The 24,656-nt window shown below is 40.2% G+C and overlaps 1 protein-coding gene across 6 annotated transcripts in view; it reads right to left on the bottom strand.

Annotated features, from left to right (window-relative positions):
- Window positions 1-20,879, bottom strand: part of APAF1 (apoptotic peptidase activating factor 1) — a 128,024-nt gene extending 107,145 nt beyond the window's left edge. For 3 of the 6 annotated variants that reach the window (XM_006888505.1, XM_006888503.1, XM_006888508.1), the window contains exons 1-4: window positions 20,697-20,879; window positions 20,381-20,570; window positions 19,257-19,454; window positions 1,380-1,563 (exon numbers count right to left, since the gene is read on the bottom strand). In XM_006888505.1, the coding sequence (XP_006888567.1) occupies window positions 1,380-1,563; window positions 19,257-19,454; window positions 20,381-20,570; window positions 20,697-20,834 (710 nt within the window). In that variant the 5' untranslated portion in view covers window positions 20,835-20,879. The remainder of the gene's footprint in view (window positions 1-1,379; window positions 1,564-19,256; window positions 19,455-20,380; window positions 20,571-20,696) is intronic. The other 3 variants (XM_006888504.1, XM_006888506.1, XM_006888507.1) reach the window with 2 other exon arrangements.
- Window positions 20,880-24,656: the final 3,777 nt, after the last annotated feature.

The following is a 24,656-nucleotide window of genomic DNA, read 5'->3' as shown; positions in this document are numbered from 1 at the left end:
CATTCCCATACTTTATTCACTTTTGTCCTTACAGCACTTTGCCTGGAACCTGGCATACCATTCAGTAACGTGCTGACCAAGTGAACAATTTATGGAATAAGAATTAAGATTACTGAAACAAAATTTTGGTTGATTCTAAAGTTGTTTGTTGTGGTGGTTATATGCCATCAAGTCGCCTGTGAGTCAGGTACAATATCTCTGAAGCCTGCCCTGTCCTGAACCAGTCTCATTGACTCAACACACCTACTCGCACTGCCCCAGTTACTATATCAATCCATCTAATCCAGGGTCTTCCTCTCCTGCACTACCCCTCTACCCTTCCAAGTATGTTGTCCTCCAACTATCAGTCCCTCCTGGACATACACCCAAAGTATGTGAGGTGGAGTTTCAAAATCCTAGCCTCCAAGAAGAAACCTGGTTTCACCCTCTCCAAGACAGACCTATTTGTTTTCTTGATGGTCCATGGTATGTTCAAGTCTCTTCTTCAGCACCACAACGCAAAGGCATCAATTCTTCTTCTGTCATCCTTCGTCACTGTCCAGCTCTCTGATGCTTAACAAGTAATTGCGAAGACCCTGGACTGAATCAGGTACACCTTAGTCTCCTGACTGACACCATTGCTTCTCAGTACTCTGGAAAGTTCCCTGACAGCAGATTTACCTAATGCAATTTATCTTTTGATTCCCTGACTGCTGGTGCCAAGAGTGTTGATATGGAGCCCAGCAAGCTGTAATTGTTAACAACCTCAATCTCTTCCCCATCCATCATTGTGCTGCCAATTGGCCCAGTGGAGAGAATCTGTCTTCTTGGGGTTGAGCTTCACTGCATACTGAAGACTGCAGTCATTAATAATCTGCAGCAAGCGCTTCAGGTTCTCCTCAGTTTCAGCAAGCAAGGCTGTGTTATACCCAACACAAATAGTACCTACAGTGCTACTTCTCTCTTAACTAATAAAGACAGCTAAATAGTTGATAACAATACCTGGCACCTAACAGCAATTCAAAATTTGATGAGAGAACAAACCAAAAAACAAGCATCTAAAGTACATGGAAGGTACAAGAATGACGATTATAGCGCTTAAAGATACTAAGACAGAAGAAACACCCACCAGAAATAATACTGGATTTAGGTAAGGAGCTTGGACGTTTTGGGCAAAGATCATTCAGCTACTCAAGAAGTAGTCTGCAATGGCATATATGAGACACTGTGCAGGCAAGATACAAAGCAGGAAAGGTAGCAATTTTAAGTCACGTGATAGCCACTATTTTTTTTTAATGTAAGAGAGACAACAAGCAAGAAAGCAGAGGCTTTCTAAAGCCCTCTACAGAACAGCAGGAAAAGGAAAATGAGCTCAGCCAACTAGAGTTGACCACCTGTACCTTGGATGTTTGCGCAGCATCAGAATGCGAAGACGGTCTTTAGCCTCTTCGATATTAAGTGGAAGCCTCTGGGAGAAACTATCATCGTGATCCAAGCGTGTGCAAAGATTCTGAAGTTTCATCAGAAGCCCAGATTTATCTTGTTTACCGACTGATACCCAATGCACACCCCCTGGGAAGCAACCTGACAAGGAAAAGAATCAATAAATTAATGTCCTTGAACCAAACTCTTCCTTTTAATTCTTTTACTGATGAGCAGTAGATGTAATGCAATTTTCAACATCTTCCAGTCTTCAAATATCCTTGATTCAGACTTTAAATTTTGCAAGGGAGGTTAGTAGGCTTTACAATATGAATATAAGAGAAGTTGCACATGGAAAGAAATTGAAGACTACTGCTTACCAATGAAAACCTCAATTCAAACTCACTGCTGTCAGGTTGCAACATCATATTTGAACCTCCAGTGGGTTTCTGAGGCTGTAAATCACACAGGAAGAGACTGGCCTCCTTTATCCTGCAGTGCAGATGGTGGATTCGAACTGCCAGAGTTGCAGCCTTTGGGTTAGCAGCAGAAATCCCTATGGAGTAGGCCACCAGGGCTCCAATGAAAAGTAACCTACTACCATTTTACAATCTCTGTCCTGGATCAGACAGTGAATACCAAGATTTTTCAATCTCAGCTCTAGATATTCTGGTTTACGTAAACTCTGTTGTGAGGGACTGGCTTGTGCATTTTAGGATGGTTAGCAGCTTCATGATGCTCCAGTCATAACTACCAAAAATGTCTTCAGATATAGTCAAACATTTCCTACAGTACAAAATTACAACTGCTTTAGAGACACCAGTGCCCAAGAATACAACATTCACTCTCTATGGCTGTCTTATACAAACTGAGAATAACAACTTAGCCTCAGGTCTGGATTCTGCCACCTACTAGCAGTAATAAATCTTTAGTAAATCCTTTCAGTGTCATTATCTATTATATTGGAATAAGACTGAAAACTCCACCTATTTCAGGATTGTTGTGAGAAATTAATGGTATTTAACATGTGATAATGTTGTTGTTATTGTTAGGTGTCATCGAGCCATAGGCAACTCATAGTGACCCTATGAACGAAAGTCCTCAACACTTGTGTGACTTTCATCCTTTCTCCAGGTTCATAGGATTTCCGGAGGCAAGCTATTGTGGAAGTGGATGCCACTCCTGCTTCCAAGCTGGTTTTAATTGGGGAACTCCACCAAACACTGTCCACCATGGGTAACCATTAACGCATTTGACACATCAGTGTCACAGTGTTCAACATGTGATGATACTACATTAATAATATTAGATCAATTAATGCTGTTTTGGATAATAAGTAAGGATCAGAAGGATCAATGTTTTTGAGCTGTGGCGCTGGAAAAAGAGGACTGAATGTCCCATGTACAAAAGAACAAACAAATCTGTCTTGGAGAAAGTGCAAGCATGGTGGTTCTTGGAAGTAATGGTGGTAAAACTTTAAAAAAGGTCACCATATAGAGGGTCAGTAAAAGAGAGGACTCACGGGGACTTAGATTGACACAGTATCTATGACAATTGGCTCAGGTTTATCAGAGATGATGAGGATTACACATGATAGGGCAAGGTTCAGATCCATTGTTCATTGGGTCACTATGTGTCACATTCAACTTGATGACATCTAACAGCAAAAACAAGTTAATAATGCTAAAAACAGATTCAAGGTATTGACTGGCAAAGACCAAAGGAATATAAAAGGCAAATTTACTAGTCTTACGGCTCTCTGAAAAAAAAAAAAACCAAAAACTTATAAATATTAAACTATAAACTAGTTAGAACTATCAAAAGAGCCTATTATTAGGGCGCTCTGGTGGCCTAGTGGCAAGAAGCTGCACTGCAATCCCAGAGGTGAGTGGTTCGAAACCACCAGAAGCTCTGCTGGAGAAGGAGGGGCAATCTCCTCCTGTACCAGTCAAAGCTAATTTGGCGGTACACGCAAAAATAACAATAATTAATAATAATAAAAGTACCTATTATTATCATAGTTACTGTTATTGGCATCATTGCCACTAAGCCACAACATATCTTAGTATGTTTGTTTATGCATGTATCACGTAGCAAAAGTCAAGAACTGTAGATCCTGGAGCTGTGCGGGTGGTGTTGCATGCTGTCAAGTCAAAACCAACGCGCAGCTGGCCCCCCTGAAGATTTTCAGAGGTGGTATGTAAGTCACGTGGGAGAAGGTTGCTCATTTTGCTCAGCACAGAAGCTGGTGAATTCTGCATGCCTTCTGGTCTGCAGTACAGCTCCTTACCCGTCGGTCACAAGAGCTCCTTCTCAGTAGGCTAAAGGTAATCGACTCCAAATAAAATATTAGAAAACATGTATGAAGGGTCAATATATATAAAATACAGTGAACTGTGGCTACTGAAAGTAGTAGCATTAATCATAAGATTTCTAGTATTTGATCTTAAAGGTATTTGCAAAAAGTACAACAAATGGCAATTTATCTACTAACAGTCACAATTAAATATTTTTTTAAAAATATCACTGTTTTAACATAATCATCCAAAAGAAATGTTTGTATATATGCACAGAGACCTACGTATGCCCAATATTTATTGGCACTACAGGCACTACATGTATTCATTCATTTACTAGTCATAGCACACTACCAAGCAGACACTACCATTTCCACTAATCAAGCAATCACAAAATGTGCACAGGACATGAACAGACACTTCACCAAAGACGACATTCAGATATCAAACACACATGGGAAGAAATGTTCAAAATTCTAGCTTTAAGAGAGATGCAAATCAAAACAACTATGAGATATCTTCTTACCTAAGCAACAATAGCAAAATTCAATTGAGCAGCAAACAACAAATGCTGACAAGGTTGTGGAGTCTTACTCACTGCTAGTGGGAATGTAAAATTGTACTGTCACTATGGAATACAGTCTGGTGCTTTCTCAAAAAGTTGTTAACAGAAATACAATTTGACCTTGTAATTCCACTACTGGGAATATACCCTTAAGAAACTAGAGCCATGAGTCAAACACTCATGTTTACTGCTGCACTATTCAAGAAAACAAAGAGATGAAAGCAACCCAAGTGTCCAACAAATGAATGAATAGAGAAAGTACGGTATAGTCACAAATGAACTATTATGCAACACAGAAAACAATAAATTCATAAAAGATTACACAACATGGATGAGCTTAGAGGCATTATGCTGAGTGAAATATCTCAGTCACAAAGAGATAAATACTACAAAATACCACTGTTATAAAATAGGCATACATGAAGTGGTTGGGGAGAGAATGGGAAAAGAAAGGATAGCTAATGAGCACTGCATTAGAACAGATGAGGGGAAGAACTATCTGAAAGAATATATGATAAAATATTACATGCATGCAACAACCTGGAACAAGGGGTATATTGTAGGGTGGGTTGGGGGAAAAGGAGAAGTGGAAGGGAAGAAAATGTATAACAATGAATTCTTAAAAAATTACAAAGAACAAAGCTAGAAACAACATATAATATGCATAATACCCTCCTTTCTCACTACAGACTTCTCAAGCCTAAAGAAAGTCTAACTGAGGAAGTAGAGGGTTTATCTCTATGAATGAAACCTGAGTATAAAACAGGACTTGACAATTTAATTATTAAAGTGAGATTCCTGCAGTGACGTGGAGACTCTGAATCTGTACTAGGTCAGGGAAATAACTGGTCTTACAGAACAGGTTTAAATAGGCAAAGAGTGGAAAGACTGAAGTTAATTTCTAATTACACTGTACAAATGCCATGTCTACTGAATAAATATGATAAAATGGAAAGGTTTATGACCATTAATTTAAATCAGAACTTAGATGGGTGATTTTCTTAAGCAAAGAAGGAGCAATAGGGAGCAAGGAAGAATGCAAACTGCCTTCCCTGACACAGAGATGATATAAGTCTTCACCCAGGATACTTTTCTATAGAGCTAGGCATGCGGAGAACTAGACAGCCAAGAACATATGTGTGCTAAGCAGAGATATTCACAATTACCTGCAAGCATCAGAGAGCTAGACAACGACGAAGGATGACACAAGAATCAAGGTCTTTAGGAGAGCTCTGGTGGCCTAGCGGCAAGGAGCTGCAACTACAATCCCAGAGGCACACGGTTCGAATCCACCAGATTCTCTGCTGGGGAAGGAGGGGCAGTCTCCTCCTGTACCAGTCAGATCTGATTTGACGGTACACTCACACAAAAATAATAATAATAAAAAAAAAAAAATAAAAAAAGAATCGAGGTCTTTGAGTTATGGTGCTGGGAAAAATAAATAGTTCTGTCTTGGAGAGGGTGAAACCAAGTTTCTCCTTGGAGGCTATTATTTTGAAGCTCTGTCTCACATACTCTGGCCACACGGCCAGAAACAACTGGTGCATCATGCTAAGAAAGGTGGAGAGATAGTGCAAGAAAGAAGACCCCACACTTCACCAAAGAAGACATTCAGATGGCCAACAAACACATGAAGAAATGTTCAAATCTCTAGCTCTAAGAGAGATGCAAATCAAAACAACTATGAGATATCATCTCACCCCAGTAACAATAGCAAAATTTAACAGAACAGCAAGCAACAAATGCTGGCAAGGTTGTGGAGACACTGGAACCTTTATTCACTGTTGGTGGAAATGTAAAATGGTGCAACCACTATGGAAGGCAGTATGGCACTTTCTCAAAAAGTTGGAAATAGAAATACCATTTGGCCCAGCAATTAAACTACCGGGAATATACCCCAAAGAGACCATAACTGCCACCCAAGCAGATATATGCACACCCATGTTTATTGCAGCTTTGTTCACAATAGCAAAGAGTTGGAAAGAATCTAAGTGCCCATCAACAAATGAATAAAGAAGCTGTGGAATACTATGCTGCATTGAAAACAAAGAACTCATGCAATATTATTCAAAATGGATGACCCTGGAGGACATTATGTTGAATGAATTATCTCTGTCACAAAAGGACAAATACTGCGTAGTGCCACTGTTGTAAAACTGGACTGACATGGGGGTTGGGGGAGAGACTAAGAAAGATGGGATAAATAATGTATACTGCATTGAAACAGATGTGGGAGAAAACTGTTTAAAAGGGATATGGGACTAGGTATTATTGTCATGACATGAGTCCAGAACGAAGGCTGCATAGTGGAGTAGACCTAGGGAGAGAAATTGTAAAACAATGAAAGAATTTTCCTTTTACTTTTCAAAGAGAGAGTGAACTTGGGGGGGGGGGGGAGGCACAGAGAAAAGTGCAACAGTGAATAAATGGAAATCCAAAGTCTCTGTAAATTTTCATTAAAACTAAAAATAATAATAATTGTTGTTGTTGTTATGTGCCATCGAATTGTTTACGACTCATAGCGAGCCTATGTACACAAGCCCTAAATGCCATTCTATCCTGTGCCAACCTCGCTGTCTCAAACACATTCATTCCCACCACTCCACTCACAGAATCCATCCATCTCATTGAGGGTCTTCCTCTCCTGCGCTGTCCTCCACTCTCCCAAACATGATGTCCCTCTCCAAGGACCAGTCCCTCCTTGCAACATGCCCAAAGTATGTCAGACGAAGCTTCAGAATCCTTGACTCGAGGGAACATTTTGGTTTCACCCTCTCCAGGACAAACCTGTTTGTTCTCCTAGCAGTCCATGGTATATTCAACACTCTTATCCAGTACCACAACTCAAAAGGCATCAATTCTATTTCTATCATCCCTATTCACTGTAAAACTCTCCGATGCGCAGTACGTAATTGCAAAGACTATAGCCTGGATCAGGCACACCTTAGTCTCCAGCCTGATGTTGCTGCACTTCAGTACTCTTGAGAGGTCCCTCAGAGCTGACTTTCCCAATGCAATTTGTCTCCTGATTTCCTGGCTGCTGTTACCAAGAGTGTTGACTGTGGAGCCAAGCAAACGAAAACTGTTAACTATCTCAATCTCTACATCATCCATACTGATGCTGCCAATTGGCCCAGTGGTGAGAACCTTTGTTTTCTTGATATTGAGCTTCAATCAAATAACAATTTTTAAAAAAGAAAGAAAAAAAGAGAGGAAGACCCCAGATGAGATGGATTGACACAGTAACTGGAGCAGTGGGGGATGGTGTGTTGGAATTAGCGAGACTGACTCAGGATAGGTCAGGCTTCAGAGTTGCTGTACAGGATTGCTATATGGGCTGCAAGCGATTCGACGGCACATAACAACAACATGGGCTGATTTGAGTATGGGCAATAAAATCTAGGTCCATGGCAATGAGAGAGCTAACGAGATAAATAGGAAGAAAATTATGGAATTAGTGGATGAGAAGTCTCACTATATCTAAGAAATGTAGCAGTGAACTAAGAAACTAGGTAGAAACTGGCAAAGAGTAGAATGTTCAGCATAACAATTTTAAAAAATAATCTTAATTTCCAGTGACAACAAATGCCAGAGTCCAAACATGATTAGGAAAGTATGAGGGAGAATGATGAAATGGTCACTGGTGATAAGGAGACCAAGGAACTTAGAAACCAAAGTTTGGGACGACTCATCCACCCAGATATCAACATAACTAACACTTGCCAACAGAAGATGAGTTTAAGAGGAAAATTACAAGCTGAGAACTCCAATCTTCAATAGATGAGTGGACGTAACATCACACCAAAGAATAAAAAACCAGCTTCAGAAGGAGGTATGATGGTCTGGATGAGAGCAAGGGCACCACCCACTCCATCCCCTGGCCCTCAAGTATGTGTAATAATCAGGGGGGGGGGGGGATGTCACACACACTGCAAAGAGAATGGAGAAACTGGTAACTTCCAGGAGCGCTGAGTTTCAGATCAAAGAAGCTGAACATTTTGAGAATGGCTTGATGATATAAAGGAGATTCCCGTAAGAGTCAGCTGGAGAATAAAGCAGAAGTCAGAGAATAAAGAAGGGGAACTAGACCAGAATTACGCAATGTACTAAGTGGAATGCACATGAGAATTTAAAAAATAATCACTGGAGGTCAGAGAATTCTATAGCAGCTGAGAAAAATACAAGGAAGGGAAATACGGTTTGATGATCCATGCCAGGTCCTCAGAATAAGGCAGCAAAGTCCTGCTGCTTAACTCCTAACAGAGTCCCGAAGTTCTGTATTCAGTTTAAGTCAACAATTAGTAAACAGCACTTTTCCAAGGCCTCAACAAATGTTACAGATGCAAGTATATGTTTGCAAATTCACAGAAAAAGCTGGTAGGATTCACTCCAAATTATTAACATGATCATCTCTAGAGAAAGATTTGTAATTCTAAAAAAAAAAGCAGGTGAAGAGAATTTTTAATTTTTCTAATTTAGTGACTATACTACTATTGTAGCATTTGAAATTTTTAAAAAAGTATTTAAAAGCTTGATGTTCTGTGTTTTTCAGTTAAAAATCACCCAAGGCAAAAAGACAAAGTAAAATATTTACCTTAATGCAGTGTATTAATAAACTTCCAATTTAAATTTAAAACTAAAAAATTAAAATATTACAAAAACTTAATGCACATATAAACTGAGGAGGACCTCATGTACTTGCTGCAGAGGGTCAAGGACTGCAGCCTTCAGTGTGGACTGAGGCTCAATGTCAAGAAGACAAAGATTCTCACCACTGGACCAACTGGCAGCTTCAGGATGGATGGCGAAGAGATTGAGATTGTTCACAGCTTCAGTTTGCTTGGCTCCACAGTCAACATTCTTGGCACCAGTAGCCAGGAAATCAAAAAACATATTGCAATGGGAAAGTCTGCGGTTAGGGACCTCTCTAAAGTACTCAAGAGCAACAGTGTGTCTCTGGAGACTAAGGTGCGCCTGATACAGGCCATGGTCTTTGCAATCACTTGTTATGCATCAGAGAGTTGGACAATGACTAGGGAGGATAGAAGGAGAATTGACACCTTTGAGCTGTGGTGCTGGAGAAGAGTATTGAATGGACTGCCATGAAAACAAACCACGGACTGTCAAGAAAACAAACAGATTCATCCTGGAGAGGGTTAAACCAGTCTACTCCTTGGAGGCAAGGATTCTGGGGCTTCGTCTGACATACTTTGGACATGTTGCAAGGAGGGACAGGTCCTTGGAAAGGGAAATCATGCTTGGGAGGGTGGAGGGACAGCACAGGAGGGGAAGACCCTCTATGAGGTTTATTGATTCAGTGACTGGGGTAATCGGGATGGGTGTGTCAGAGGCAGTGCGAATGGCACTGGATAGAGCAGGGTTTAGGGCTGTTGTACATAGGGTCGCTATGAGTCGCAAGTGACTCGACAGCACATAACAACAACATGGTAAAAAAGTAAACTTATTTAAAAAATAAACAGCCAAATCAACCAACTGATTTGCAAATCTACTATTAGAATTCATTAAATTCTGACCCAATGCTATATATTCTAACTCACAGTGATCCTAGAAGAGTAAAGCTGTCCCCACAATGCTTCGATGGGTCGCCACTCATTTGAGCGACGCTAGATTCAAAATGCCAATTTTCCAGTTATCAGCAAAGTAATTAATCACTGTACCACCAGGGCGGTTTTTTTTAGTTAAATACTAAATGATTAATTCTACATTTCAAAAATAAGTAAATATCTTTAGTATGGGCACAAGAGGGAGCAATTTAGCCTTGAATAAGGCTTGTAGCCACAATTTATTCAGAGAAATTCTTGAGAAAAATTACCTTTATTCAGAGAAAATGAACCTCATCTTATTTTCAAATGAAGTTTATCTTAGTAGTATTTAATAATCTTAAAGTATCCAAGAAATCCAGAGAAGGACATAAGCAAATATGTGGACTGCCTCTGGAGAGAGCATCCTTGCTTTCAAAATTCAAATGAATACAACAATGCAAAGGGTTTAGAGATAGATAGGACAAGTCTTTACAACTGCCCCATAAATACAAAAAACAGGGTAAAAACTTCAAAAGAAACTGGGTTACTAAAATTGTAAAGGGAAAAATAATTAAGAACATTTTTTCATTGATTCCAACCATGACCTAAGAGAAAAAATTTCTACCAGAACTGCATTTTTAACCAAGTTTCTAAACTGGTCATCTATACTTTTAAAGAAGACCTTATACTACAATTAAAATAGTAAGAAGCTAATGGTTTTATATTTTATAATGGGGCTGATTATTAACGTAAATTTTGGGAAAACATCTACTCTTAAATTAGTGAAGTAGAGGGCAGATTCAGTCAGTAGTGAAAAGATCAATCAAATTGGGAAAACATCTACTCTTAAATTAGTGAAGTAGAGAGCAGATTCAGTCAGTAGTGAAAAGATCAATCAAATTAAAGCTTTTCTGTTCTCCTGTGACCACTCCTTACTCCTCATTTACACTGCCAAAAACTCTAAGTAGATAATGAAATTACAGACCTGAATAATCAAACACCTGAGGAACAGGTTACTGAAAAGACAGGAAAAGTGGTTTTGTAATTTAAAATAAGCAAAATACAAGTACTGATAAGAGATAAGAGCAAGATCAAAAAGCCAGTTTTTAAAAAGGAGCTAGTAGAGGCTGTAAATCATATGGGAGAAGACAGCCCCCAAAGAGCCTCTGGTGGATTTGAACTGACGGAGCAGTGTGGCCTCTGGGTTAGTAACACAATCTCCCAATGTACTCCATCACAGAGCTCTTTATTTTTGGAGTTCTGGGTTTTTTTAGTTTAGGGTGTTTCCTCCAAAGCTAAATAGCTATATACAAAGGCAGACTCAACCGAAAAACTCATTTCTAGCTCTTCCTCAGATTTCCTTCTGAGGAGCCACGAGATTTCAAATGACCAGAGGTGCCACATTTGGGTTAGCAGCACACTTCCCTGTCATCAGGTCACCTGAGCTCCCTAGGAAAAGGTATGTGGCTAACCTAGGGAACAATGGGAATCCCAGAACACCTGATTGTGCTCATGTGAAACCTCCACTTGGACCAGAAGACAGGTGTCAGAACAGAGAAAGGAAACACTGCATGGTTCAAAGTTAGGAAAGGAGTGCATCAGGGATACATCTTGTCTTCACACATTTTCAATCTGTATTTGGAATAGCTCATTAGAGGCTGGACTTTATTATGATGAGGAGTGTGGCATCAAAATTGGAGGAAGATGCATCAACAACCTGCGTTATGTTGATGACACAACTTTGCTTGTCAAAAGTGAGGAGGACCTAAAGTGTTTTCTGTAGAAAGTCAAGGGTTGCAGTCTTCAATATGGATCAAAACTCAACATCAAGAAAATAAAGATTCTCGAGTTCCCCAGCAGTCCCGTGGATCTGTCTCTTGCTTCAACAGTGTTTGGACGGAACAGACCCAGCGACTTGCCCCCTTCCAGCCTCAGACTACCCTCCAACTTTATCTCCAGGCGTAACCTTGGGACCACCTGAACCATCTCCCATTTTCGGGACCAGCTAACACCTTTTTTTTGTTAGCCCCAAAACCTCAACCAACTGTGAGCTCTCAGATCCATCAAAATTATTCCGCCAAGTAGAAGCTGGTGTCAACCGTCTGGTCAACCTGCACCTGCCCGGGCCTTTTACATCTACCTCTCTCTGGGTTTTTATTTTGACTGCGATGATGTGGCCTTGGAAGGCGTGGGACACTTCTTCCGCGAGTTGGCGAAGGAGAAGCGCAAGGGTGCCGAGCGGCTCTTGAAGCTGCAGAACCAGTGCAGCGGCTGAGTCCTCTTCCAAGATATCCAGAAGCCATCACAGGATGAGTGGGGTAAATCCCTGGGCGCCATGCAAGCAGCACTGGCCTTGGAGAAGAACCTAAACCAGGCCTTTCTGGATCTGCACGCTGTGGGTTCCACCCACACTGACCCCCATCTCTGTGACTTTCTGGAGAACCACTTCCTGGATGAGGAAGTGAAACTGCTGAAGAAGATGGGTGACCATCTGACCCACATTAGAAAACTGGGCGGCCCCCAGTCTGGGCTGGGTGAGTATCTCTTTGAGCATCTCACCCACAAGCACGACTAGGGGTCTGCGGGGACTTGCAGGGGGAAACCTCTGCGTCCCCCTGCCAACAGCAGCAAGCTTCTCTATCCCAGCCTGATGTAGAATCTTATCCACCCAGAAGACCCTTGCCCAAGCCTTGGACCAAATGAAACAATAAAGCTTTTTGCAACAGCTTAAAAAAAAAAAAAGAATGAAAGGAAAGAAAGATTCTCACCACTGGGCCAATTGACAGCACAATAATGGATGAAGAAGAGATTGAGGTTGTTAATAATTTCAGCTTGCTTGGCTCCACAATCAACACTCTTGGCACCAGCAGTGGCAAAATCAAAAGATGAACTGCATCGGGGAAGTCTGCTGTCAGGGACCTCTCTAGAGTGCCGAGGAGCAAAGATGTCATTCTAGAGGCTAAGGTGTGCCTGATGCAGGCCACGGTCTTTGCAATTACATATTACGTATCAGAGAACTGGACAATGGCTAAGGATGACAGAAGAATCAACACCTTTGAGTTGTGGTGCTAGAGAAGAGTCTTGAACATATCATGGACAGCCAGGAGAACAAATAGGTCTAGCTTAGAGAGGGTGAAACAAGTGTCTCCTTGGAGGCAAGGATTTTGAAGCTCCATTTCACATACTTTGGGCACATGGCTAAGAGGGACCAGTCCTTAGAGAGGGACATCATGCTTGGAAGAGTGAAGGGACAGCTTAGGAGAGGAAGACCCTGGATGAGATGGATTGACATGATAATTGGGGCAATAGAATTAGGTGTGTTAGAGTCGGGGAGACTGGCTCAGACATAGGGTTGCCATGAGTCGCAGGCAATTTGATGGCACATACCAACAACCAGGTATAAATAGAGATCCAGGCCATGGTCTTTGCAATCACCTACTATGCATTCGAGAGCTGGACAATGACTAAGCATGACAGAAGAAGAACTGATAGCTTTCAGTTGTGATACTAGCGGAAAGTATTGAACTGCCGAGAGAACAAATAGGTCTGTCCTGGAGAGAGTGAAGCCAAGCTGCTCCTCAGAGGCAAGGATGTTGAAACTCCATCTCACATACTTTGAGTATGTTGCCAGGAGGACCCATCCTTGGAGAAAGACATTATGCTTGGAAAGATGGAGAGACAGTGTAAGAGAGGAAGACCCCAGATGAGATGGATTGACACAGTAACTGGTAATGAGAGTAGGTGTGTCGGAGTCAGTGGGATTCGCTCAAGACAGAGCAGGGTTCAGAGCTACTATGCACAGGGTCGCTCTGAATCGTGGTCAACTCAACAGCACATAACAACAAGAAGAAAGTATAAACCAGCAGGGCCTCAATACAAAACTCAACTCACTGCTGTCAAGTCAGAACCAAATCATACCTGACCCTCCAACAGGCTTACAAAGGCTGTAAATTACACAAAAAGAGATTTCCCATCTTCTGTGGAGCAGCTGGTGGATCTGAACCTTCTGCCTGCAGGCTGGCAGCACAAACCTTTACTCAGTAGTCCACCATTGCTTCCTAGCCAGGACTACTATCTAAAATGTATTAAAAATTTTCTAAAAAGCAATTAGAAAAATATAAAAATACTAATGGCAAGGGGAGCTCTGGTGGCCTAGTGGCAAGAAGCTGCAACTACAATCCCAGAGGTGCACGGTTCGAATCCACCAGATGCTATGCTAGGGAAGGAGGGGCAATCTCCTCCTGTACCAGTCAGATCTGATTTGACGGTACACGCACACAAAAATAATAAAAATTTAAAAAAAAAAAACTAATGGCAAAATTTACAAAGATTAGAAACATCACCTACAAAAAAAACAATGTGAAAGGTTAACAAACTTATAAAGGAATGTTCCAATTGAAGTTATCAGAGAAATAACAAAAATACTATTTTCTACCTACTGCACTGGCAAGAAGTACAACTAAATAAAACCAAGTTTCAGTGGGGCAGTGAGGACACAGAAGTCTTCCCATTCTGCTAGTAGGAAATACATAAATAGGTGGCATCATGGAAGGGCAGGTATCAAATGTTTTCTTTGTAGATTAATTAGTAATTCCTCTCCTACCTACATAGACTCAAGAAATCCTCATTCGCATAGACACACAATCAGCTTTGTTAGCAGAAAGTAGTAGGCAAGCTACCTATTTATTATTGGGGGAAAAGAATTATAAAAACTTGTTGGATGTACCCCCATAGAGAGTAGTAATCAGAAATAATGAACAGTATGTATACATACCAGTAAGAGCAAATCTCAAAAACATAATGTCTAAAGAAAGGAAAAACAGAGGTGCACAAGAATCACAGTCAACAAAGGTAAAAATTACTCCATCCACAACCCTGTGGGTCTAAAGGCAGAGAGGCAAGATAAACAGATACCGGCAGGTGAAAAGGACTGCACTCATGACCACACGTAGGTTTGGTGGGTAATATTTCTACATTCATACTAGTAAATGCTGTAAATGTATCTATATGTACAGCAGATTCAAGCCATGACCTTTTCTAATACTTGCTATTCCTTGATGAGTAGATATTGAATAAAGACAAAAGAAGAAAAATCAGTGCCTTTGAGCTGTGGTGCTAGAGTGGGCACTGAATATTCCATGGACTGCCAAGGGAACAAACAAGTATGTCTTGAAGAGTGTAGCCAGGATGCTCCGTAAAGGGAATGATGGCGAAACTTCGTCTCACATACTTTAGGCATGTTGTCAGGAGGGGCTAGACCGTGGAGAAAGAAAAGTGGGGAGTCAGCGAAGGAGGGGAAGATCGTCAAAGGGATGGACTGACTCAGTGACTGTCACTATAACAACGGGCTCTAGTGTGGCAGAGATGATGAGGATGATACAGGATAGGGCAGGGTTCAGATCTGATTTTCACAGGGTTGCTAGAAACTCTAAGGAGATAATGAAATTATAGATCACTAAACACCTGAGAACAGATTACTCTGAAAAGACAGAAGTTCACAGTTCACAGGAGGCAAAGTTAAATAAACTTCATAATCAGAACTCTATGCACAAGCTCTGAACCCTGCCCTAACCTGAGCCAATATGTGACACACGTTACCCCAGTTACTGTGTCAACTCATCTCATCCGGGATCTTCCTCTCCTATACTGACCCTCTATTCTTTCAAGCATAATGTCTTTCTCCAAGGTGCCTCGTCTCAGCCACAACAGCCGGAATCCTGTTGTGTTGTCCAGTTCACAAATTATATCAACTAATGGGCTAGACAATGACCAGGGAGGAGAGAAGGAGAATTGATACTTTTGAGCTTTGGTGCTGGAGAAGAGTGTTGAGGGTACCAAGGACTGCTAAGAAAACAAACAGATTCATTCTGGAGAGGGTTAAACCAGGCTGCTCCTTGGAGGCAAGGATTCTGAAACTTCATCTGACATACTCTGGTCATGTTGTAAGGAGGAACCCGTCCTTGGAGAGGGACATCATGCTTGGGAGGGTGGAGGGCAGGCGCAGGAGGGGAAGGCCCTCTGGGAGGTGGACTGATTCGGTGACTGGGGCAATCGGGATGAGTGTGTCAGAGACAATGAGATTGGCACAGGACAGAGCAGAGTTTAGAGCTGTTGTACATAGGGTCAACTTGACGGCACATAACAACAACAACAATGAATTTCCAGCAGTATTTTAACTTTTTTTTTTTTTTACTCTCAGAGATTATACAGGTTTGGTCAGGTTTAACTATCAAACATGAAAGTTCATCCATAATTCAGAGTAATTTCAATTGTGCTGGGTGAGGTACGGTCTTACAATTCTATAAACTATAATGTTGCAAATATGTTTTTTCAAGAAAATTCATCTTAATATTGAAATGAGTACTCATTTCCTTACAATGAAAATATGTTAGTCCAGTGTTATTTTGAAATACCCAGGATGTCAAATGTTGTAATAGAGGTCTAAAAAAAGCAAACAAAATATATGGTCTTGAGACTTACACATAGACCTAGGAGACGACTATGAAATGACAGAAGGAAAAATACAAGGGAAGAGTACTGAGGCATACTGACCAAAATATAAGCACCATTTACAAAGGCTGTAAGATATAAACTAAACCTAGACAGGTTTACAACAGATGTGTCCTAGCCTTCATCTTTCTAGATCTCTTATTTACGCCATCCCGATTGCTATCTAATCATAATTATAAGACATAATCTTAACAGCGGATTATGTCTTGCATTAAAAGAAAAAAATTATCACCAACTAGAAGTCAGGAACTCATATCTCCTTGAGATGTGTTAAAGAAATGTCATGAGGGAGCTCTGGTGGCCTAATGGCAAGACACTGCACTGCAATCCCAAAGGTATGCGGTTCAAATACACCAGATGCTCTGCTGGAGAAGGAGGGGGCAATCTCCTCCTGTACCAGTCAGATCTCATTTGATGGTACACGTAAAAATAATACAATAAAAATAAAAAATTAAAAATTAAAAAAAAAAGTCATTAACAAATGGAGAGAAATGATAAATGATGGAGCTATTGGACTACACTGGATGAATATTTCAAGAAACAATCAGACTCATTAAGGTAAACAGCACACCTGTCAAACATGTCTTACACCCTTTTGTGCCTGCTGTGCCCTTCCTTACTTCAAGTAACCACCTCAATCTCTTCCTACATTCCCTACTCTCCCATTTCTAACTAATACTTACATCAAACCTCTATTCTTTCTCTCAAACCCAGTTAAAATGCCATCTCATTCAGGAAGCTTGTCTGGTCCATTTGCTTCTACTAAAGACTCAATGCTTCCTTCCTTTGTTCTAAGTTTATACCCCATATTATATGAAACAATTCATTTAAATGCCTGCCTTCTCTAGTAGAGTGTAAGTCAATTTCCAAGATGCAAAGAGCTAGTTATTTTATTTCCTTGTGCCACACTCAAAGCAGACAGTGAACATTTAGTAAATACATGAATACATAAAGCAAGAAAAACCTGTCATCAGATGTCAAATTAATCTATAAGCTTACCTTTAAAAAGTCATTCATTTCTATAGTCAAATCCGAATTTTTCTTTATCCTTGGGCTTACATATAGTGGAGATAAGTTACTAAATACTCTTTTCTTGAAAGAAAAGTAACTGACAAAATAATTCATTATAAAAATGGAATTAACAGTTTAAATTAATCTCTCTTTATGAGCCATCTCATAGCTGACCCTCCAGCAGGTTTCCAAGAGCTGTATATTGCAAGGGATGAGAATACCCATCTTTCTCCTAAGAAGCTTCTGGTGAATTCCAACTGTCAGGGATGGGCCACCTTTGAGTTTGCAGCACCAATTCCCCAATGTCTAGGCCACAGGACGCCAAATACATAGAAGAGTTACCCACTGTTAGAGTCATTAAAGTAATAAATGAGTTTCAGAATCCCCTTCCCTGTAGCCTCAATGTCAAAAACAGATACTCAATTGACAGGTTAAAACTTCTCTACATAAAAAGCTTTCCCAGCAATACCTAAAAAGTCAAAGTCATTGTTGTCAAGTCAGAACCAACTCATAGTTGAACCTCAATCGGATTTCTGAAAACTGGAAAGTGCAGGGAATAGGACTGTCCATCTTTCTCCTTCAGAGTGGCTGGTAGATTCGCACTGTAAGAGAAGTTACGCCTTTGGGTGAGCAGAAAACTCTCTAAGGATTAGGCCACCAGAACTCCTTTCAGTCCTGACCAAAAGGCAAAAATACCACCTTTCACAAGTCTTTTTCAACTACACAATCCCTACAAGGGTTAAAATGCAAGGGAGCTAGCCTCATTCCAAAGAGTAATACCAAGTGTCATCTGATGCATAAGTAAACATTCTGGTCTGGTGGTCAAGTCTCTGTGAAAGCCCAGGCAGAAAATAAAATCCAAATTTAATCATGGCTATAGTAGTCAAAAGGAATCTGTGGGTGGCACAAGCAATTAAATGCTTGATTGCTAACTAAAAACTCAGTAGTTTGAGTACAACCATGAGAACCTTGGACAAAAGGCCTAGCAATGTATATCCCAAAAAAAGCCACTAAAAACGCTAAGCAACATGATTGTACCGTGACATACACAGGTTTGCCATCAGTCAGAAGTGAGTCCATGGCCACTGGTTTGGTTTTTGGTTGATGGTAGGCAGAATAATGGCTACTCAAAGACTTCTTAATTTCCAGAATGTGTGAATATGTCATGTGGCAAAAGAAGGAAGAACTATTCTGGAATTATTTAGGTCACTGGAATGTAATCACAAACGTCCTTATAAAAGGGAGGCAAGACGGTCAGAGGAGTGGTGTGGAGAGGTATTAGGGGGAAGGATAGGAGAAGGTGAGAGAGAGTTAAAAGATTCTATACAGTGTACAAAGTACAAACTATTTGTACTTTGTAGTACGACATAACCTGGGTTTGCTGTGATGCTGAACCTTGCAGCATTGGGGTATCAAATACCAGAACGGTTTCCCAATGAGGCCGGAGTTTGGTGGAGCTCCCAATTGTAAAACAGGTTTGGAAGCATGAGTGGCATCCACTTCCTAAACTACAAACCTCTGAAAACTTTATGAGCTTGGAGAAATGATGATAGTTAAGGAAAGACATTAACTCTTTTGTTCATAGAGTCGATATGACTTGATGGCAATCAACAACAACAACATACAGTGTAGCTTTAAAACCAGAAAGAATGCAAGCCATTTCTAAAAGCTGAAAAACAAAAAGGATTCTCATCCCTTCTTCCACTCCTCACCGAGCCTTTAGTAGGTATTCATACCTGCTGACACTTATTTCTAATCCAGTATGAACTATTTTTAATTTCTGACCTCCAGAACTGTAAAATAATAAATCTATGTGGTTTGAAGTCACCAACTTTGTACTGATTTGTTGCAGCATCAACAGGAAACGAATACAGTATCATCCCTAAAAGGCGTCTCCTTAGTCAACAACACAGAGTAACCAAAACTCACCTTCTAGGAGAGAATGATCTCGAACAGCTTCGGCAGCTAATACAGATTTCCCACAGCCTGCCATTCCATACACAGTGACCCATCCTGGTTCACCATTCAGTTTGAAGAGCTTCTGTTGAATTGCATTAACCAGTTTCTTCCGAGTAACAAAAACAACTGGCCTCTGTGGTACTCCACCTTCACACAGGACCGTCCTTACTAAAACCCAAAAGAAGCAAGCATAAATAAATAAATAAAAATGGTTTGTAAGGGTTACTCAAGTAACACTGTAGCAATCAAAGAAAGAAAAGGAGTAAGAAAGGCTGACATATTAACTTCAATTTTCCTGGTTCCTTAGGAACACACAGTACAAAAGCAAACATAAACACTTGAAGATGACCACAGGCAAGAAAAGTCTCTTTCTCCCTAACTCTTTAGTCTCTTTTTGTCATACTGAAAACTAGAAAGGTGAGTGTAAGAAAGGTATGAAATTCCTTGAAAGAATAGAAAATTTGTAAAGACATTTATTCTTCCTATACATAATCTCTAAAACCATAAAGAACTGGGGAAGAACTGAAGCAAGGGCCTATAAATTGTCTTCTTGTTCTTATGTACCATTGAGTGAGAACCAATTCATAGCTGACCCTCTAGCATGTCTGCAGAGGCTGTAAGGTAACTGCTCATGGAGCAGTTGAAGGATTTGAACCACTTGCCTTTGGGTTGGCAGCACAACTCCTTACCCACTAGGTCACCAGAGTTCCCTGTAAATTTATAGCTTTAAAATTTACTATATGTATGCAGCAATGAATGAATGGAAATCCAAAATCTCTGTAAATGCTCATCAAAATTATTTTTAAAAAAATAAAGCTTAAGAAGAAAAAAAAAATCTTAAGAGAGGTTAGTACTCTTAAGGAAATAGCGATAAAAATTTTTAAAAAATTTACTATTGTACATTATAGCTCAGTAGTAAATGGAGAAAACAAAAATGTGAGAGTTAACATGGATACAAATAAATATATTTAAACTGGAAAACAATTTTTATATGCATCTTTCAATAAACTGATTAAAATGTCTTGGACAGACACTATCAAAAAGACAAAACTGCAGCAAAGTTATTCGTGTGACAGAAGGTATCAGATACAAACCATATGAAGTTATCCCACCATCCGAATCTTTGCCATTGTAAGATGAGACAACAGGAATACCACTATGCAAAAGAGCGGCCAGATCTTTATAGCCTTCGTGCAGTAAAGCATTGTAGAAGGAGATATAGGAATAATTATCTTTTTTAAGAATCATTTTAATTAGCATAGCTGCTCGCTGTTGTTGAGTGGGCTGGAAAAAATAAAATGTACACAATTAATTCTTTTGCAAGAGAAACTGGTAGAGACCAATGCAAGTTCGGAGATAAATTCTGACACTTTTCAAGAAATCACAAATGCTTCTCTCAAGGGTCTTTACCTCAATCTTCACTTTTTCCTCCTCTGATATTGTTAAAACTCCATCACTAATCATGTGATCCATGATATAGGATGTCTTGATGTCTCTTTCCAGAGCTTCTCTGTGTTGAAGCAAACAATTTCGAGCTTTTGCATCCATCTTCCCTCAAAGATTTTTCTCTCTTCTGAGTTGTCAGTCATTAGCTGCTGGCAAAACACCAAAATGCACGTCAGGCCCATAAAGATATGAAAAGCCGTCCAACCTCTCTGGGAAGCAAGAAATACAAATAAAATGAGAATTTTTTTGGTAAAGACTTTTGTAAATTAACAAATTGGATGTTTCAAGGGTGTGAGAAAATGGGTATCTAATTCTCAAGAAGAGTACAAAAAGCTTTTCTAGATAGCATGATGCTAAGACCTCAAAACACTCAAACTAAGTCTGGTAGCTGAACCTCTAGCAGGCATCTGGAGAGGCTAGAAAGATTACCATCTTTCACTCTCTAAGCAGCTGGTGGATCTGAACTGCCAAAGGCATGGCCTCTGGGTTAGGAACTCAACTTCCTACAAACTATGCTACCAGAGCTCCCTGGTAAGACACAGAACAATTTAGAATAATCACTCTTTTAGTCTTCTAGGAATTTACTGCAACTACAAAAAAAACCCCATGCCTGTTTCTGTCTAGGAGAGTCCAGCTCCAGGAACCCAACAAGACAGAGCTTAACTACTTCACAGGGTTTCCAAGGATATTATCTTTATAGGATCACTGCCAAATCTTTCTCCCATAAAGTAGATGATTGGTTCCAACCACTGGCCTTTTTGCTTAGCTGCTGAGAGCTTCACCACTGCACCACAAAGGATCCTTCTTGACTTCAAAGGAGCCCTGGTGATGCCTTGGTTAAATGTCAGCAGTTCAAACCCACCACCCACTAGGAGGGAGAAAGAGTGACAGCCTTAAATGCATTATGAGGGTAGTTCTACTCTGTCCTAAAGAATCACCGCACAGAAACAGCTTACAGAGTAATGAGTCTCAGTTCATAGTGATGAAAAAAATCACACTGGTTAAGGGTTGTTGTTGTTGTTGTTAAGTATCGTTAACGATAAATGTTGTCAAACAGTTGTACTCGTAAAAAGTTGAATTGGCAAAAGTTATGTGACAAATGAAAATGCAAATCAAAACCACAATGAGATACTGTCTCACCCCAGTAGGAGCAGCAAAGTTTAGCAGGGCAGCAAGCAATAAATGTTGGAGAGGATGTGAAGAGGTGGGAATTCTCATACACTGTTAGTGGGATTGTAAAATGGTAAAATCACTCTGGAAGGCAGTTTGGTGTTTTCTCAAAAAGTTGAACATGGAAACGCTATATGATCCACTATTCCACTATTAGGAATATACTCCAAAGAAATTAGAACTGAGATATAAAGGGAGATTTGTACACCAATGTTCATAGCAGCATTATTCACCACTGTAAGAACATGGAAACAGTCAAAATGCCCAACCACAATTGAATGGACTGAGAAATTATGGTACATTCACACAATGGACTATTATGCAGCAAGCAAGAGCAATGATTTCAAAAAAATACTACTAAATAACTTGGGAGAGACTGGAAAGCATTATGCTAAGTGAATTAACTCAGTATCCAAAGGACAAATACTGCATAAAACTATTATTGTAAAAATAGAAGAATATCTAGTAAAAAATGTATGAGGATCCAAGGGGGTAAAGGATGAGATCGGAGGGGTGAGAATGGGTAGGGGCTAAATTATAAGGTTGCACAATTTGGTGGGTGGAGAGAGGGTGTGAAGGAAATGGGAACAATCTGGCACAGACCTGAAAAGATAAGGTAATGATGGGCAAGGTCCATAGGTGATTAATTTTATAACACATAAGGCATGGGAATGATTGTATGAAGCACAATGTGAATGAAGAATAGTGTGAAATGTAAAGTATATGAACTTTATTAGCAAACTAATATAAAATAAGAGAATATTGCCAAAAGAAAGAAAAGTTCTACGACAGATCTATTTACAATAAGAAGACTGGCTGCTCAGGCTTCTTATTTACAACCCACTATCTCTTGAACTTTGGGTTGGAGATTCAGGATCATGAGTTCATAGGGTATTCCTTTGAACAATGTGTGTTTGTTTTGTAGTGTCTGAAGTCTAAAAGATTGCAAGCAAAAGACTGCAAGAAGGTCCAATAATTCATCACTATTCACCTGAAACAACACAATATGGAGCCATGAATAGGAGGAAATGAAATATTCAGCAATTGCCTCCACAAGAAAGGCATTTCTCTCATTTCCCATGAGATCAGAAGAACTGGATGGGGTTGTTATGTGCCATCAAGTCAACTTTGACTCATACTGACCCCATGTACAGCAGCTCTGAAGCCCACCTTGTCCTGAGCCAGTCTCACCAACTCCAACACACCTATCTCCATTGCCCCAGTTACTGTATCAATCCATCTCATCTGGGATCTTCCTCTCCTGTGTTCCAAGCATGATGTTCTTCTCCAAGGATTATTCCCTCCTGGTCATGTGCCCAAAGTATGTGAGATGGAGCTTCAAAACCCTAGCCTTATAGAACACTTTTAATCAGATTCTATAGAAGAATCTTGATTAAAAAGGAGAAATGCAGAACAGAATTTCACAGTTTCATAGACTCCACACCTTCTGGAGTCATGTTGTTGTCATTGTCGTTAAGTGCCATGAGTCGTAGGTGACTCATAGCGACCCTGTGATCAAAAGTCCTCAACATTTGTGTGACTTTCACTCTATTTCCAGGTTCATAGGGTTTCCAGAGGCAAGCTTTTATGGAAGTGGATACCACTCCTGCTTCCAAGCTTGTTTTAATCGGGGAGCTCCATCAAACACTGTCCACCAAGGGCAACCATTCTCACTTTTGACACCTCAGTGTCACAGTGTTCAGCTTCACAGCAACCATAAGTTACCTCTGTACGGCAAGTGGACAAACCAAGGCTATACAGCCTAGAAGAATGTTTCACCAAAGACAATTGGAAATGGGCCCTACAGTATTTTACCATTTCGGCACGCCCAAACGTTGGCAAACTCTGGGTCAGAGACCCCTGGAGTCATAGAGGGTTTATAAACTCCTTAAACTATGGCCCTGAGATCAGCTTTCAATCTTAAACCTAAAGTATCCCCCAAAATCTTCTTAAAATCAAATCATTTTGGCCTCTCCTCCACAAAGTCTATCCCTTTGGCGTGTAACTTTCTGATAATTCTCTTTTTCTTAACTGCCACCAGAAAAAAAACAAAACAACCCAAGTAGTTTAGCTTAACTAATAAAAAATGTCTATCTTGAGTATTTTGCTCTTTAAGAAACTATTTACATAGGCTCGAATCAACAACAACAACTCAAAAGATTAGATGGGGAATGTAAGGAACAGTGAGTTTGTTAACGGGAGAGAAACAAAAGAGGACCTCAGTGAACTGTACATGCAGAAACTACTGAATAGGTGCATTTTTGGTTGTTGATATTCTCAAATAGTAAAATTTATTTTTTTTAATTTATTATTTTTTTGTGTTTGTACTATCAAATTGGATCTGACTGGTACAGGAGGAGATTGCCCCTCCATCTCCAGCAAAGAATCTGGTGGATTTGAACCGCATACCTCTGGAATTGCAGTGCAACGTCTTGTCACTAGGCCACCAGAATTCCCTTTAAATCATTTAAAAAGAAAAATTGATCATTTCTAAGTCCTAGGCTTTGAGATTTTTCTTGTTTCTACCTTTTCCACCACCTGAATTTCAGAAACATCTGAGGAACAGGATTGAGGCCTTGAACACTAATGAGCAAAGACCAGATGAGTTGTGGGAGGATGTCAAATGTATCATCCAGGAAGAGTGCAAACAGTCACTGCAAAGACAGAAGAGGAAGAGAAAACCAAAATGGATGTCTGGGGAAGCTCTGGTGGCCTAGTGGTAAGGAGCTGCAACTACAATCCCAGAGGCGCACG

The sequence above is a fragment of the Elephantulus edwardii genome, unplaced genomic scaffold (assembly GCF_000299155.1).
Source record: "Elephantulus edwardii isolate Elephantulus edwardi_28Jun2011 unplaced genomic scaffold, EleEdw1.0 scaffold00068, whole genome shotgun sequence".
Taxonomy (NCBI): Eukaryota; Metazoa; Chordata; class Mammalia; order Macroscelidea; family Macroscelididae; genus Elephantulus; species Elephantulus edwardii.
The sequence above is the reverse complement of the archived record's forward strand: the minus strand, read 5'-3'. Positions and strand labels throughout refer to the sequence as shown.